Source organism: Leopardus geoffroyi, chromosome E2 (genome assembly GCF_018350155.1).
Source record: "Leopardus geoffroyi isolate Oge1 chromosome E2, O.geoffroyi_Oge1_pat1.0, whole genome shotgun sequence".
In the NCBI taxonomy this organism is placed as follows: Eukaryota; Metazoa; Chordata; class Mammalia; order Carnivora; family Felidae; genus Leopardus; species Leopardus geoffroyi.
In genome coordinates, this window is record NC_059335.1 from 34778611 (window position 1) to 34795537 (window position 16927).

The window sequence follows — 16927 nt, forward strand, 5'->3', positions numbered from 1 at the left end:
CTGCAATCAAACAACACAAAGAAATAAAAGGCATCCTAATCGACCAGGAGGAAGTCAAACTTTCACTCTTCACAGATGACATGATACTCTACGTGGAAAACCCAAAAGCTTCCACCAAAAAACTTCTAGAATTGATTCATGAATTCAGCAAAGTTGCAGGATATAAAATCAATGCACAGAAATCGGTTGCATTCCTACACACCAATAATGAAGCAACAGAAAGAGTAATCAAGGAATCAATCCCATTTACAATTGAACCAAAACCCATAAAATACCTAGGAAGAAATCTAACCAAAGAGGTGAAAAATCTACACACTGAAAACTATAGGAAGCTTATGAAAGAAACTGAAGAAGACACAAAAAAAATGGAAAAAGATTCCCTGCTTCTGGATAGGAAGAACAAATATTGTTAAAATGTCGATACTACCCAAAGCAATCTACATATTCAATGCAATCCCTATCAAAATGACACCAGCATTCTTCACAGAGCTAGAACAAACAATTCTAAAATTTGTATGGAACCAGAAAAGACCCCGAATAGCCAAAGCAATCTTGAAAAAGAAAACCAAAGCAGGAGGCATCACCATCCCGGACTTCAAGCTATACTACAAAGCTGTAATCATCAAGACAGTATGGTACTGGCACAAGAACAGACACTCAGATCAATGGAACAGAATAGAGAACCCAGAAATGGACCCAGAAATGCATGGCCAACTAATCTTTGACAAAGCAAGAGAGAATATCCAATGCAATACAGTCTCTTCAGCAAGTGGTGCTGGGAAAACGGGACAACGACATGCAAAAAATTAAACCTGGGCCACTTTCTTACACCATACACAAAAATAAACTCAAAATGGATGAGACCTAAATGTAAGACAGGAAGCCTTCAAAATCTTTGAGGAGAAAGCAGGCAAAAACCTCTTTGATCTTGGCTGCAGCAACTTCTTACTCAACACATCTCCGGAGGCAAGAGAAACAAAAGCAAAAATGAACTACTGGGATCTCATCAAAATAAAAAGCTTCTGGACAGTGAAGGAAACATTCAGCAAAACTAAAAGGCAACTGATGGAATGGGAGAAGATATTTGCAAACAACACAGCAGATAAAGGGTTAATATCCAAAATCCATAACTTATCAAACTCAACACCCAAAAAACAAATAATCCAGTGAAGAAATGGGCAAAAGACATGAATAGACACTTCTCCAAAGCAGACATCCAGATGGCCAACTGACATATGAAAAAATGCTCAACATCACTCATCATCAGGGAAATACAAATGAAAACCACAATGAGATACCACCTCACGTATGTCAGAATGGCTAACATTAACAACTCAGGAAACAACAGATGTTGGCAAGGATGCAGAGAAAGAGGATGTCTTTTGCATTGTTGTTGGGAAGGCAACTTGGTGCAGCCACTCTGATATCCCTGGGGCCATAATCTTGGGACCAAAAGGGCATATAAAAAGTCACCTTAACTAAGGCTTAATCTCTTGGAATCTCAATTTCTCTTCCTGTAAAGTGGGGATGATAGTAGTGTCTACCTCATAGAATTGGGGATTCGAAGTGATCATCTCAGGAAGTCCTGTACCATGCTGGCAAACTGACTCAGGAAATGGGGCTGCCATTTTGAGGAAAACAGTATAGAGGTTCCTCAAAAAATTAAAAAGAGAACTACCCTATGACCCAGCAATTGCACTACTAGATATTTATCCAAGGGATACAGGTATGCTTTTCCAAAGGGACACATGCACCCCAATGTTTATGTCAGCACTGTCAACAATAGCCAAAATATGTAAAGAGCCCAAATGTCCACAGGCAATCAAAAAGAATGAAATCTCGCCATTTGCAACTACATGGATGGAACTAGAAGTTATTACGTTAGTTGAAATTAGTCAGAGAAAGACAAATATCATATGACTTCACTCATGAGGACTTTAATACACAGAACAGATGAACACAAGTGAAGGGAAGCAAATATAATATAAAAACAGGGAGGGGGACAAAACATAAGAGACTCTTAAATGTGGAGAACAAACAGAGGGTTACTGGAGGGGGTGTGGGATGGGGGATGGGCTAAATGGGTAAGGAGCATTAAGGAATCTGCTCCTAAAGTCATTGTTGCACTATATGCTAACTAATTTGGACGTAAATTTAAAAAATAAAATGAAATAAATAAATAAATAAATAAATGGTTAAGGTGATAAATTTTCTGTTATGCATATTCTACCACAATTTTTTAATGGTTAAAAAGAAAAAAAGGGCAAACAAATCAGACACACTTGAAGGCTAGATCTAGTCTACCAGCCTGTGGTCTCTGAGCAGTTTTTTAAGCTTCTATCTGGAGGTTCAGGGGCAATAAGGTGGGGGGGGGGGGTGGGCAGTCTGGGAACGTGTAACACTGGCAGGGCCTTGGGAGTGTGGAGGCCACTGCTCCAGGCACATCCACAAAAGGGGAGGGGAGCTATAGCATGTGGCCCGGGGCTATAGTTGCCAACATCAGGGAGGGTCATCCAGACCAGCTGCGGTCTCTCTCCTGTTGCCAGACCAAGACCAGTGGCCTCTGTGGCTTGGGTCCTCCTGAGCACCGAGGGCCTGGGCCCGCGTGCTCCCCACAAGGAGCACGGTGGGCTCCTGGTAAATACAGCTATCGCCATCTGACACTTATCAGTGCATAAGCCTCAAAAGACTCCCACCGCCCCCAAAAGCCCAGGTTCCAACAGTGATAATGGCAGCCCCATTTCCTGAGTCAGCTTTGCCAGCATGGTACAGGAATTCCTGAGATCATCACTTCGAATCCCCAATTCTATGAGGTAGACACTATTATCATCCCCACTTTACAGGAAGAGAAATTGAGATTCCAAGAGATTAAGCCTTAGTTAAGGCGGCTTTTTATATGCCCTTTTGTTCCCAAGATTATGGCCACAGGGATATCAGGGTCACCAAGGATAATTTGGAGGTTGCCAAGGACTTGGTTTAAAGTGTTTTCAAGTCTGACCGAGAACTCTGACATGGTTCAGAGTGGGGTGGGGTGAGGTGAAAGCCTTAGTTAAGCAGCTTGCTCAAGGTCACCTGACCACTAAGTGGTGGACCTAGGATTAAACTTGGGTCTGAGTGACCACCCCCACTACAGCGCCCTCAAACTCAACTACTAGGCTACCCTGCCTTTCAGGAAGAGCCACACCCAGAAGGCAAGTCTGGAAAAGGTTGGGAATAAGGCACCATGACAGTGAGGCAGAGTGTCCCCCACTGATGGGCTTTTCTTCTTAGAGGAGGAGGAAGGTCAATCTGTGTCAAACCACAGTGAGGCAGACAGAAGACCAGAGCACACAGAAGTAATACCTCACGAGGCAATAGCACTTTACAGTTTATCACCCATTTTTCTGTCCAGTCTCACAATTGATCTGTCCAATAACCATGAAGCAACATTGATTAGTCCCAGTTTAGAGAATGGTAAACGAAGGCTCAGAGAGGAAGTCACTTCCTACCGCTGCACAGCTAGCGAGTGGCACAGCCAGGACTAGAACCCTGTTTGTGTGGTTCCAAATCCAAAACTCTTCCCAATAAAGATGGTGGTGCTGGCAGCAACAACCACAATACTGGATCATCTCATCAGGTGCTTTTATGTCCACTTGACAGATGAGGAAACTGAGGTGCAGAGTGGTAATTAACCAGCCCAAGGTCCCACAGCTGAAACTGAGCAGTGTCCAAAGTCAGGATTTGAACCCGGCTCCCGGCCCATGTGGTTGAACATAGCTCCACAGATTCGGACCTTCCGAAGAGTAGCTCAGGGACCTGGAATTTCAGGTGCACCCCCTGAAGTTTTCAGAAAAGAGCTGGCAGTCAGGAAGTTCAAGGATAAAGCCTGAGCAAAGACGGAGAACCATTCTGAATTCTCTCAATCATCCAGAGGGGCCGGGGATGGGAGAGGACAGGGGCTGGGGATATCTGCAGACCTGGGGGCACAAAGACAACCAAAAGGCCAAGATCCTTCACCTTCAACTTCCCCTCTACAAAGTAAGCCAACTTTGCTAATGAAAGGGAAAAAATGTTTTTTTTTTAAATTCATTTAAAGTCACAAAAGGCCACACATGGTTATGATTTCATTTACATGAAATGTTCAAGAAAGGCAAGTCCACACAAACAGAAAGCAGATCTGCGGTTGCCAGGGGGTGTGGGGGGAGGGGGAAAGGAGGGTGACTAGGCTTTTTTAGGGTGATGAAAATGTTCTGACATTGGATGATGGTGATGGTGGTATCACCATCTCAATATACTTAATATATTTAAATTGTACACCTTAAAGGGGTGAATTGTATGGTATGTGAGTCATATTTCAGTAAATCTCTTTAAAAAAAAAACTTATTTCAAAAATTAACTGCCTGGATACTCTATCTTGGAGAAGGTCAGGGAAGGAAGAGCTGTGGATAAGCTCTTGCCACGGGCCAGGCGTGCCCTGTGGGGTGGGCCCTGGACGAGCCCCCAGGCCCACAGGGCTACCCAAGCTTTGGTTCTGCCCCTATATCTTGCTCCTCCTGCCACAGTCCCTTTGCACAGACTAGACTATTCCCTTAGCTCAGAACCTCCTTCCTCTGCTTTGTGCCAGACCTTGGCTCCAGCACCACTTTCTCAAGGAGGCTGTCCCTGACCTCCCTGCCAGGCCCTGATGTCCCTCACAAAGGCCTCTGGTACAAGCCCTCATGCCCTGTGTGTGTGCCCACCTGCAGAGCCCTTGTCGCTCTTCTAACTTCACATGGGTACATGTAACAAATGTCTATTCTCCCTTGGACCATAGCCTCCACAGGCCAGAGCACACCTGCCCACCTGGACATCCCCAGTGGTTAGTCTGGTGCCCAGGGCACACCGCGCACTCAGCAAACAGCTGAGGGAGAGAGGCAGGCGGGAACCGAAGGAAGCAACAGTGACACAACGCTAGTGTATCACCCTGCCTAGAAGAGCCCCTGAGAGTGAGGCAGACAGGCCCAGAGGCAGCAAACAACGGGGTCAGTGTATGAAGGAGACACAGGGCACTAGGGATGCCCCAAGGAGGCCCACCTAACCCAGCAAGGAACAAGTGGTCAGAACAGATAGTTCCGGAGAAGAGGATACATCTGTAAGCTGGGGAAAAAATCCTACATTAAAAAATGCATAGGGGCACCTGGGTGGCTCAGTGGGTTAGGCATCTGACTCTTGAGTTCAACTCAGGTCATGATCTCATGGTTCATGAGATCGAGCCCTGCATCAGGCTCCACGCTGACAGCATAGAGCCTACTCAGGATTCTCTCTCATTCTCTCTCTGCCCCTCCCCTGCTCCCTCTTTCTCCCTCCCTCTTTAAAAAATAAAAATTAAAAATGCATAAAAAGAATCTGCTGCTCCTTGGAACTGAGAACAAGTCACAGTATTCTGTGATGTCTCCCCAAGCAAAAGGTCCACATGGTGGGTAACCACAGAGTAAGAACTTGGCTCCAGCTGAAGGCGGGCCCGTCAACAGAGAGTCCTGGGCCCACAGCTCAGGGCACAGATCCAAGGCAGAGATGATGTAGAGAGAGGGTGGGGGGACCTTGGGGAAGTGGGAAAGTTCAGACAGACACAAAAGACAGACAGTGGCCATGGGTGTGGGGAGCTGAACCTCTGGAAAGGGGCCTCGGGGTCCACGTGCAGGTGGGGAAGGAGGGCCCACGGTCAGTCCCACCAGCCGAGGTCCCGAATGTCCTGACCAGCCGAGGAAGGAGACAGCACTCGCCAGCATAAACCTGAGGCCCTCCCTGGCTTCCAGAGTCTGAATGGAAGTTCAGGCTTCCAGGGCACTTCTCCTCCCGCATGCACTCACACCAGCCTCTCCTTTCCTACCAGTTTTCCCTGGGGTGACCACTGCAGTGACTTTTGTCCACTTGGACTGCCCAGTCCAAGGCACCGAATAAGATGGGGTGGACTCGGCACCGGCCGGAGGGCTGGGAGCGACCCTGTACCTCCCTGCTTCCCTCACATCTACACACACAGCCTGTCACTCCTGGAGAGGCACGTCCTGGCCCCCCGGAACCACGAGGAATGGGGCACAAGGATGAGCAGGATGGGAGACCCAGGCCTCTGACTCTTGCCACCTTGCCCTCTCATGCATTCCTGAGCCGAGAGAGGAGACCCTATCTGTCCATCACGTCGGCCGCCCGGTGGGTTGGTTCCGGGCGGCCCACGCAGTGTCCTCTGATCTGCTCCACGGGGGGGAGTGGCCTCTGCCCATCCCATCCTCCCCAGGTACCTGATTCTGCAGCTGGGTGGATGTGGCTTGCTGGTCACTGTCTCGGAGGGCCAGCCTCTCCTGTAGGGCTGCCAGCTCCTCCTGTAGCCGGGCTTTCTCCTCCTGCAGCTGGGACATGGCCTCCACCATCCTATGCACCATGGGGGCTGCACCTGGCGGCCCCGCCAGGCTCGAGCACCTCCCGCTGCCAAAGAGCCGCCCACCTATGAGCAAAGTAGTGGCCGATCAGAAAGGACAGCAGAGGACCCACCCTGGATGAGGAGAGGGGGCCCGTCACGGCAGGGCAGACCGTCAGGGATGGGGAGGGGATGCAAGCCAGCGGGGCGAGGGCTGGGGGCGGCAGCGGCGTGGGTTGGCCAGGGGCAGGCCCTGGAGGAAGCCGCTTCAGTGGGCAGCTTCTGGGAGACAGAATTGCCTGGATAAGGACTGAGGCAAGAGACTTTCGCCCTAGACTCCCTTCAAAGTATGTGTCCGAGGTCTGATGGGCGATACGCTCCCTGTGGCCAGGCCGCAAGGAATCGCAGCTGAGAAAGACATGCCTTCTGGCAACAGCTGATTAAGAGTCCGGGGTTCTCTCCCCAGAAAACACTATTCTTGGGGGAAAACGTGATTTCTTTAAACCCCAAACCCCCTCTAGAGTACAGAAGAGAGGCAGAGGCTCCCCAGCCTGTCCCCTGACCTCTGCAGGGAGTGGTCACCTGCACACAGAGAAGGGGCAAGGGGAGGGTGTGCGTGTGCAAGGGGCAGCCAGACCAGGACGCACAGAGACAGACACAGCATGTGAGCAGGAACACAGCCAGGCCCGCTCTGGGGCCGACACCTGCGCTGAGCACAGGGACTGCACAGGCACGACAGAGTGATAAATACCAGCGGGAGAGGGTGGTACCTCAGCCTGAATCCTCCTCCTCCCACGGCCTTCCACTGTCCTGTCACCAGGAGCAGGAGAGAAACAGACAGACTGACGGAAGGACAAAGACAGAATCAAGGGCCACGATGTGACAATAGGGCTTGGGATGCCTGTCATAGCTTGCCTGGAGGATACCAAGAACGCTCATGGTCCCTGCAGGTGGGGAGCAGGCAAGGAGCAGGGGGTGTGCAGGAGTGGGGTAGAGGAGAGGCTCCGAAGGCAGGAGATCTGCCTCTCCCCTTGGGCAGCCTGAACTGGGACCCAACCAAAGCCCCAGGAGGCAGAAAGAAGGGTCCAAGGTGTGACAAGTGGCACCTGCTGTCTCCAAGCCTCCAGTCTGAGGGCAGCCAGGCTTCGGGGCTCCCCCACGCTACATCCCAGGAGCCAAAGCCCTATGGGGCAGGACTGGAGGGCCCCCAGACTCTGCACCTGAAGTCACACACCCTGCTGGCAGCTTCAACCCACCGGGAGGCAGCAAGCGCGCTCACTGAGACTTCAGAGAAGCCACAATAGAGTTTCCGGGCTGGGTGGGATGTCACAGCCCTGCTCCCAGGAGGGTAGACCCTGAGGGATCTCGGGCCCCACTCTCAAGAGGGCAAGTAAAGCACACACGGGCTGGCTTTTCCCTTCCTCACAATCCCTTGGAATAGCTTCGACTCGAGACCCTCTGGAGAGCTGGAGCAGGCTCAGTTACCGGTTGGCTAGTGGCCCTGGCAGTGTGGCCTGCATGTGACACAGCATGCATATCATACACAGTTGGCCAAGCTTCTGCTATCTGTTCTAGAGAGAGTGAGGTCAGGTGGATGCTTCCAGGCCCGCACGCGGGGCTGCCATGAGCAGCATGTGACCAGCGTGGCCCTCAGCCCTTTGCAGACTGCCACGGTGTGGTGGGGAACACACCAGGGCTCTAGGTCCTGAGAGCTTGCTCTGCCACCTGGGAGATGGGGGTGTGGGGAGGGGGGGCTTGGGGTCTTCCTTTGTGAAGTGGGGACAATGGTCCCAGTGAGGCAACCTTGGGAAAGGAGCCTGGGATCCATGAAGGATGCATAGAAGTGAGTGAGCGTCATCCCACAGACCATAGGGCTGGAACAAGACACAGAATAGTCCTTCTCGTCCAGGACACTCGGAAGGTTCTTAGATGCCCTTGGAGCCCACACGGGGGTTCATCCTGACCCCAGCAGAGGGGCACAGCCAGGGGAGCTGAAACAGGGCCTAGAGAGCACTTGCTAGGGGAGAAAAGACCTTGAAGAAGCTAAGGGAAGGCCAGAGGAGGGAGGGAGAGGCGAGGTCGAAGAGGCACTTGGGGGCCAGGGAGTGAATGGGACTTGGCCCTGAGAAGGCCACATGCCTCTCAGCGGGTTGGATGTCAGTGCAAGTTTTAAAAGAGAGCATGCCTCAGAGACCCTGCCTGCTCACTGTGCCTTAGGCTCAGGAAGACGGAAGTCTGGCCCCAGCCCCACTGACAAGGCTCAGTCCACCCCCTTGACAGAAACTGGTCTCTCTCTTCTCCACGAACTGGGAGAGCCGATCTGACTGGCTGGACAGCTCACCCCTTTCCAAGTCCTGTCTGCCCACACCTCAGCCAGACCCCAACACCTGTCCCTGAATGCCAGACAGGCGACTGCAGCTCTGGGACAACCCCAGAGAAGGGAGTGGCTCCTTCCACCACACAGCAAGTTCAGAAACACAGATTGACCCCTGGTGACGGGAGGAAGAGAACAGGGGAAAGACCAGCTGCTTTTTCTCCACACAGTCTTGGCCTTCCTTTTGGGCTCCTGAGGATGCTTTTTCCCCAATTACTGAGCTCAGGTTTCCCTGAGCTGGAGAAGCCCCACAAAGGGGGTCCATAGAATCTTCCAGAACCAGTCATCCTGGTCAGAGAAGAATGGAGCCACCGGCTCCTCGACCCTGGCCTTGAGGGAGCAGAGCAAAGCCCTGTCCTAGAGCCTCTGGGTCCCTGACGCATCCACAGATAAAGGGGATGGGGTCAGGCTTCTCTCCACAGGCCGTGGCGTCTTTGAGGCTGCCACCCTTGGCCTGCTTTTGACAAGCACTGGGGAAAAGACAAAAAGCAGGGAAACTCAACCCCAGCCCACACGGGCCAAAGCCTCTTATCACTGGTGGGGCCCTGCGGGCAGTGGGAGGAGGGTATCCCTGGAGTGGGATGGGCAGGCCGGGGTCTCTGAGTTCCACGTCAAGGTGGCCAGGAATTGGCTGGGCCACCTCCAGGTGAGGAGGACAGGGTGTGAGGACAGTCCAAATGCCACAGCAGCCTCCCTGCCAGTGCCAGCTTTAGCGAGGGCTATTCCAGGTTGGCGGGCAGACCTCCTTTACCTGTTTTCTCTACATTCATGGCGCCACCAGCTTCCTGGGCCTCCCGGTCCCGCCTGGGGCCCGGCGCCTGCCTCTTCAGGAGCTTCTCTTCTTTCGTCCCCTGACTCTTGTTCTCGCACCCCTTGTCCAGCAGGGCTTGCTGCCAAGACACAACCAGAATCCTCACGTGAAGGGGACTACAGGTGGGAGGGGACGCCCTTGAGCCTGCGGATGGTGTGCTCCTGGAGCTGGGAGCATCCCGGGCACAGGGACCCAGCCCTCGCTGTGTGAGTGGGTGAGGACAATGAGGCCCGGGGTCTGGAAGGAAATGTGCCCAGATGCCACGACAGGACAGTGGCAGTGCATTCTCTTGGCCCCCATTCGGCAGCCAGCTATCTGCACCGGCAAAGAAGGTTCTGGGGCACTTAGAAGTTCTCAGGTGAAGCTCACTGGGCTGTCCCTGCAGGCTCTGTGGGGCGGGAGTCACCAGTGCAGCAGCCTACTTGCTGCGGGCCCACAGCCCCACCATTCGCAGGGCTGTCCAGCCCCACCAGGCACACGGCAATCTCAGGGCAACACCCCCCGCGATGTCAGCTGCCCCCAGCTCGAGACTGCCAAGAGGGGGGCACACAAATCCGCACAAGCAGGGGAAGCCCATGCCCCCCATCTCCTGGTCAAGGAGAAACCGAGGCCAAGAAGGAGGAACAGACAGGTGGACAGGCAGGGAGAGAGAGAAGAGAGGGGCAGAAAGAGTCATCTGGAGACGATCACCTGCAGCTCACACAGAAAGACATCCAAAGCAAGCCGCAGAACCGCATGCAAAGTGCAATCCCATTTGAGGATAAGAGAAATAAAACAGGCCTTGAAAAAAATCTGGGGAACTGTATAAACAATGGTTGTCTCTGGCAGGTCAGGTGACGCAGCAACTAGGAGGAGAAACGTGCATCATTTAAACTTTTGGGGGAGTAAAAAGAAACTAAGAGAATGTGGGGAGAAAGGGCAAAGAGTCCTTACATTTCACTTTGAACCTATTTTTAGCCTTATAAGCATCTACAGTGTTCTGTTTTGTTTTTTTTAATGTCAATAGAAATTATCTGGGAAGGGGCATTACAGACACTTTTTTTTTTTTTTTTTTTTGAGTTTTATTTATTTAAGTCATCTACACCCAACAGGGAGCTTGAACTCACAACTCCAAGATCAAGAATTGCACGCTCATGCGACTGAGAGCCAGCCGGGTGCCCCTACAGACACGTTTTTGGTGTCTTTGTGCCCACTGTATTGGAAAGAAAAGACAAACGTTCTGTCTAAAAGAACGTTCTGAGTCCGGAGTCGGCAAGAGCTGGGTGTGAAACATGGCTGCGCCTCAGGTGAGCTGTGTGGCTCTGGGCAAGTTACTTACCTTCTCTGAAGCTTCATTTTCCCCATTCTTACAAGAGAAACAGTACTAGCCCCCTGACGCCACTGGTGTGAAGGGAAACTGCAGGAACCGTGCAAAGTGCTCAAAGCCTCTGGCACACAGAAAGGGCTCGATATCAGGTAGCCACTAGCATTGTACTTTTTCTGCACTCTTCCTTTTTTTTTTTTTTTAACTTTTGTAACCCCAAATCCAATAAACAGAATGGAAAAGAGGAAAAGAGCAACATCAGCAGCCTCGTTCACCGTCTCTGACTCCCTCTCTCTCGACCTCACCTTCTACTTGAGAAGGGAGGGTGGCGAACACAGTCTCTCATATGTAGGAAAATTCCCCCCCCCCCCGACTTTATTTTGTCCCCACCCTTTGACCAACTGCCACACCATCACGAGCAGGCTTGTCAGCGGTGGCGGCAATGGCAGCAGCTGGAAGTTTCCAATTGCCGACCAGAGCAAAGGTCACGCTATTTCTGGCCTGGTGGCCAAGCCACAGGAAGGGCAGCCGGGACGCCAGGGGGGTTGGGGATTTCTGCAGCACCTTCAGAGGGAGCATCTCAGGTTTTAACTACTTGAGAGGCTGGGGCAGGGGGGAGGTTCATTAAGCCTACCTGCTCACCCCACAGTGCCCGGGTCCCTCCTTCAGCCCCACATCCCTGTCCTCGAAGCAAACTATAAACACAATAGAGCTTCATGGGGGCCCAGAAGGATACCAACATGGAAACCGGTTGCTTACAGGAGCTTCTCACAGATTCTCAGCAGATCTGCTGACCCCAGGACTCAGCAGCAACCACAACCCAACACCCCATAATCAAAATTCAAGAACAGAGCCACCGCCCAACTCGAGGCAGCCGGTTTCTGACCACCTCCCGATTTAACTACCAATGGCTCAACTCAGAGGAAAAACAAATGGCTTCTCCAGTTTCTTTAACTGTTCCCACACCAGACCTGCTTTTCTTGCAGACCTTAACATAAAAGAAGGACTGTTTGGTTCAGTTGGCAGATGAACCACACAAGAAGGGCCAAGAAAAGCCTTGAAGCCCAAGACTGCTCCTGAAGCCACATCAAGCTTTGGGCCACATTCAGATCAGGACTTGGGGCCACACGCCGCCCAGGCCCAGGACTTTCATCTGCATGAGGGAGGATATGCCCTCAAAGGGCACCGGGGTTTCCCCTCCCTCCTGCCCCCCATGTGCCCATGTCTCTTCAAAGTGAGCCCTCTTGTGTGCAATCTTTCTTGGGCAGGGAGCTTTGCAACCCGCCCAAGTGACTCTGGTCATTCATCCTCCATCACTGTGTCAATGGTCCTTGTCCAGTTTGCATTCATACACTTGTGATCACTTGATTATTTTGTGGCACGCCTGCCAGGCTGTCAGGTCTATTTCTCCGCTGGGTTATGGGCCAGCACCTAGCGCAGAACCTGGCACAGAAGAGGCACTTCATAAATATCTGTATTCCTTTAAAAAGTGCAGTGCCTGTGCCGTCCTTAAATTATTCAAAGCCACAGTTGTGAGAATGCATCGATATTTAAGTAGCTCATTGAAACCAGAAATAATACAGTGCACCAGCTAGATAACCTATGGTAAACCCTGAAGTAGAATATTATGAAGCAGTTCAAAAGAATGGGGTAGTTCTCTGTATACTGACATGCATGAAGAAATCACCAGATTTCCTGTCGAGGGAAAGAGCTAGTCACAGAATAATTTGTAAAAATAAATAATAAAATTGTATAAATATAATTAAGTGATTATATAAGAAAGATACATAAACACCAAACTCTTAATAGTGGATTTCTCAAAAGATGCAGGACTAGAAAAAACATTCAGCTTCGAGATGTTATATCCCTGTGTGAATTCTTTTATACCATATGTTATCGAGCACGTCATGCTTAGCTATTCAGATCCCCGCTTGCTGTGGGACCAGTAGCAAGTTACTTAACCTCTCTGGGCCTCCATTATTTCATCCATACACCTCCAATAAAACAGTAGCTGTGTCTTGAGATTGTTACGAGGACCATGAGTACTAATGTGAGCTATATAATACATGGCACCGGTGCCCGGTTCAAAACCAGTGTTCCATAAATAGCAGCTATTATTACTATCATTATGTACGATCTCTACAACCAAATATACAAATATATATAAAATTTGTCTTTTGAAAGTCAGTTGGTGATAACTGCGAGAGAAAAGAATCCAAGTTTTGGCAAAGTCCTCTGTCTGGCTTTGGATCCTCACGTTAAATAGGAAATACAAGTATTGCCCCACGGACAAACATGCTGAGTAGGAATTAAGGGCTACCCCAAAACCTGCCTGTTTTCCTAAGAGCTTCTCAGCGAAAGCCCCGCAGTTCTCACTTTAACGCCTCAGCCAGGGTGTGGCTGAAAGCTTTCTGTCATCTGCTCTGCGATTTTCCCTGAGATAACCCAGTAAAGCAAACTGCTCCATCCGGGCTCTGCGTGCTGTGAGAAGCTTACCAAGGCAGGTCCCCGGCTCGCTCTCAGTGCTCGCTTCCCCAGAGAGCCTGCTGGGGACCCCGCTGCTGGGAGCTCAGAGGGCGAAGACACATCAGCCTGGCTTGGGCCCTCACCTTCCCGAAGGCCCCAGTGCTTACCTGCACGGTCAGGTAGAGCCTGTGGGGGCTCCCAGGGCCGGCCCAGTCCACACTGAGGGCCCGGCACTGAGCTAGGGCCGGGCGAGCTGCGCTTCGGGCACCGGAGTCCTCGTCACCGCTGACTGGGGTATCTTTTCCACGCCCTGTTCCGGGACAGAGAGTATGGGTAAGATGCTAGGCCCCTGGCTGAAGACCGCTGGCCAGGGCCCTGGCTGAGTTCTGCTTCCCCACACTCCGGGCCGGCCCAGGCGCGGCCAGCAGGGACTCACACGCCCTCACACGCCTGACCTACTCAGAGGGAAGGCCTGGCACCAGGCAGGGGCTGTGCTCCTTTCTTCCCAAAAGCCACCCCAAGCTTCTCCTCAGGAAGGCACCCAAGGCCTCCGGGGCAGGAGGGGTGCTCCCCGCCCTCCACAGTGGATTTTGGGGCTGGCGCTCGTTCATGAACACCCTCTACAGAGAGCAGCAAAGGGAAGCCGACACCAACCTGGCTTGCTTGGCTGTGCCAACCTTCACAGGAGGTGCACCCCAGGGCTGTGGTTTTATTACCAAGGCTGCCTCTAGGTGGCAATTTCTCCCCTGCCTTCATAAAGACCAACCCCACACCGGGTGGCCTGGTCCCTCCAGCCTCCAAAAGCATCTTCGGGACCAGCTAAAGCACATCCCCTTGAGCCTCTGACACACTGCCTCCCTCACTGGATGGGGGAAAGAGCTGAGTGGGGTATGGGTATCCCACACACCCCACCTCAACCCCCCACCACAGCTCGTGAGGTGGGATGCGATGGGAAGGGGGGTGCACCTCACAGGGGCAAGCTGCAGAGCCACCGCGCTGGGGGGTAATGATATCCTGGGCCAAGCGCTTCCGAGACCTTAATGCCCTTCCCGATCCTCAGTTTCTTCGTCAAGAATATGGGGATAAGGAACCAAGCTCATAGTCCCGTGGCGAGGGTTAAACGGAATGACACATGTAAAACGCTCACTCTGTGCCAGGTACACAGAAAGTGGCCACAAATGCAGGCCGTCAGGACCACAACTGAGAAGGGTTAATAACATGCCCAGGGTCACGCTGACCCAGTATTCCAGTCCCATGTGCTGAGCCACCACCCTCTGTTTGACTATCCCTCTGAAGGTAGTGATAAGAGTGGGGGTGGAGACAGAGGGGCTGGGGTGGGCAGGGGAGGGGGGGAACCAAGCTGGCCGGAACCCTACTCAGTGGCAGGCACTCTGCTTAGCATTTCACACACAGGATTTCATTTGACCTTTGTCTTAAATTTTCAAAGTGGCTAAGTCTGTATCTTCATAATACTCATTTATATGCATGCATGCGCACATACACAAGATTGGAAGGAACTATATAGAATGTTCACTAACGATCTTGTAGGTAATTTTTATTTTCTTTTTTATACTTTTTTCTGGGGTTTTCTGTGTTCTTGATTTTTCAAGGGTTTTTTTTAGTGTTCTAAGGAACCTGTTTTCGTCTTTTGCTTCTTGTTTTCTTTTTGCTCTTTTCTTTTTTCTTTTTTTTTTTTAACCAGAAAAGCAATACTCATTCATATTATACTTGTAATCCTTAGGACAACCTTGTGGAGTACATCTTCATCCCCTTCCAGACAATTGAGGCTATCTGACCCAAGAGCCCAAGCTTTTTCCAGAGACCCCCCCCCCCCGGGGCCATCCCCAGCCTCACCGTCCCCTACAGAGAACCTCTGGAGAGTATCACTCTGGCTGCCATCAGTGGCACAAATGTGGTGGGAGAGAGGGAACTGAACAGGAGTTTGCTGTGTGCCCTCTCTGGGCCTCAGTTTCCCCTTCTGTACATCAGAGGGTTTGGATCTGATGGCCCAGAGGGAATTTGCTAGTTCAGACAGGCTGGTAATCTAACCCCCTTCCTCTGGGGGTCAGAACAACAGACAGCAAGCCTCTGAAGACATCTTGACTGAAGACCCCTCTGTCCCTCCACACTTCCAGGATGACTTGCCCCAGCTCAGCTCAGGAGACAGTCATGGGGTAGTGCGCCAGACCCGATGATCCAGTCCGCGTTGAAAATCAGAGGTGCCGCTCACTTATTGGCGTGTGAGGCACCAGGGGACATGACCCAGAAAGAAGGACACTCCCCCAAGGGGCAGCAGGGGTCCAGACTCAAACTCCTTCACTGCCCACTTGCTGTCGGGGCCCCCACAGGATCCGCCCCAGATGGCACCTGAAACCCAGCGCATGGCACCCAAACTCCGCGGGGCCACGCTCCGGCGCGGCTTCGGTCCGCTCCTCACGTCCCCCGCGGGCGGGCGGGCCGGCCGCGATCAGGTGTCAGTGCCGCGCCGGGCACCGGGCTGCCACTTCACCTACCTTGTTTACCAGCTGCGGGCAGAAACCGGAGCGAGACCGCAAGCGCTCGGCCAAGGACCAAGGACGGGCCGCCAGCGCAGCGCCCCGACCCGGCTGGCCGGAGATCGCGTGGTTTGGGCGGCGTTGTCCCCCGACTCCAGCGACCGCGTTGAAGTTTAACTCGGCGTCCAGGACCTCTCTTTACAGGCGGGCGCGGGGCAGGAGCGCCGGCGAGATTGACGCCCCGACTCCGACTCCGCGCCGGCCCGCGGGCTGCCGGGCACCCTGTAATTACCTGACAGCTCTGACTGAGCCTAGGAACTTGCGAGAAAGCCCGGCCTCATCGCTGCTATCTGGAGGAAGGAAGGGAAATAAAGAGGCATTTTAAAAATGCGGACTCACCAGTTCTCAACCTCCCCGGGCCGGTGTGTGGGAAAGGGCGGGCGGCCGGGCTGGCGGGGGCGGGGCGAGCCATCCCGGGCTCGGGCTCCCGGGCCCGGCCCACTCTCCACAGGCCGCGCAGCGAGGGCGTGGCTCCCAGGTTCCACGGCCGGCGAGACGGGACCATGGCCCGGGGCTCAGCGGCCTCGTCGTCGGGGCGCCGGGCAGCCTGCGGACAGAACAGGGGAGGCGAGACTAAGCGGGCTGGCCGGCACCCCCGAGGGGGGGGGGGTGCAGATCGGAGCCCGCCATCCGCAACAGGGTCACCTGTTACCCAGAAGGGCAGCCCCGACTGCAATTCCACCCCCGACCCCTCCCGCCATCCCATCCCAAAGATCCCCGGGGCTTGTGGGATAAAACAGACAGAACACGGTACCATTTCGGGGTGTTTTTTTTTTCCAAGTAGGAGGCTCAGAAGTGGGTGAGGAGCCCATCAGGTGTGTCTGTGGCACACTGTGGAGACCTCACATCTCAGCCCCTCCACGGGAAGCCTGGCAGCCTCCACGCCAGGTCACAGCCCCACAGGGAGGAAGCAAAAGTCAACAGCATCTCCATAAACGTAATCAGACCGGGCCTGACTGTGGCCAGTGACAAGCTAAGCTTATATATATCAAATTCTTTCACAGTCCACTCATTCATGTATTCAACTAGCCTTCACTCTGTGGCTACA

General features: G+C 52.6%; 1 protein-coding gene across 8 annotated transcripts in view; it reads right to left on the reverse strand.

The window, feature by feature from the left end:
* KIFC3 (kinesin family member C3) overlaps positions 1-16927 on the reverse strand; it is a 77881-nt gene that overhangs the window by 23039 nt on the left and 37915 nt on the right. For 4 of the 8 annotated variants that reach the window (XM_045442903.1, XM_045442902.1, XM_045442900.1 and 1 more), the window contains 4 exons: positions 16219-16426; positions 13492-13634; positions 9496-9634; positions 6255-6457 (listed from right to left, as the gene is read on the reverse strand). In XM_045442903.1, the coding sequence (XP_045298859.1) occupies positions 6255-6457; positions 9496-9634; positions 13492-13634; positions 16219-16426 (693 nt within the window). Of the gene's footprint in view, positions 1-6254; positions 6458-7140; positions 7160-9495; positions 9635-13491; positions 13635-15837; positions 16148-16218; positions 16427-16927 lie in introns of those variants that run through there. The other 4 variants (XM_045442905.1, XM_045442906.1, XM_045442904.1 and 1 more) reach the window with 4 other exon arrangements.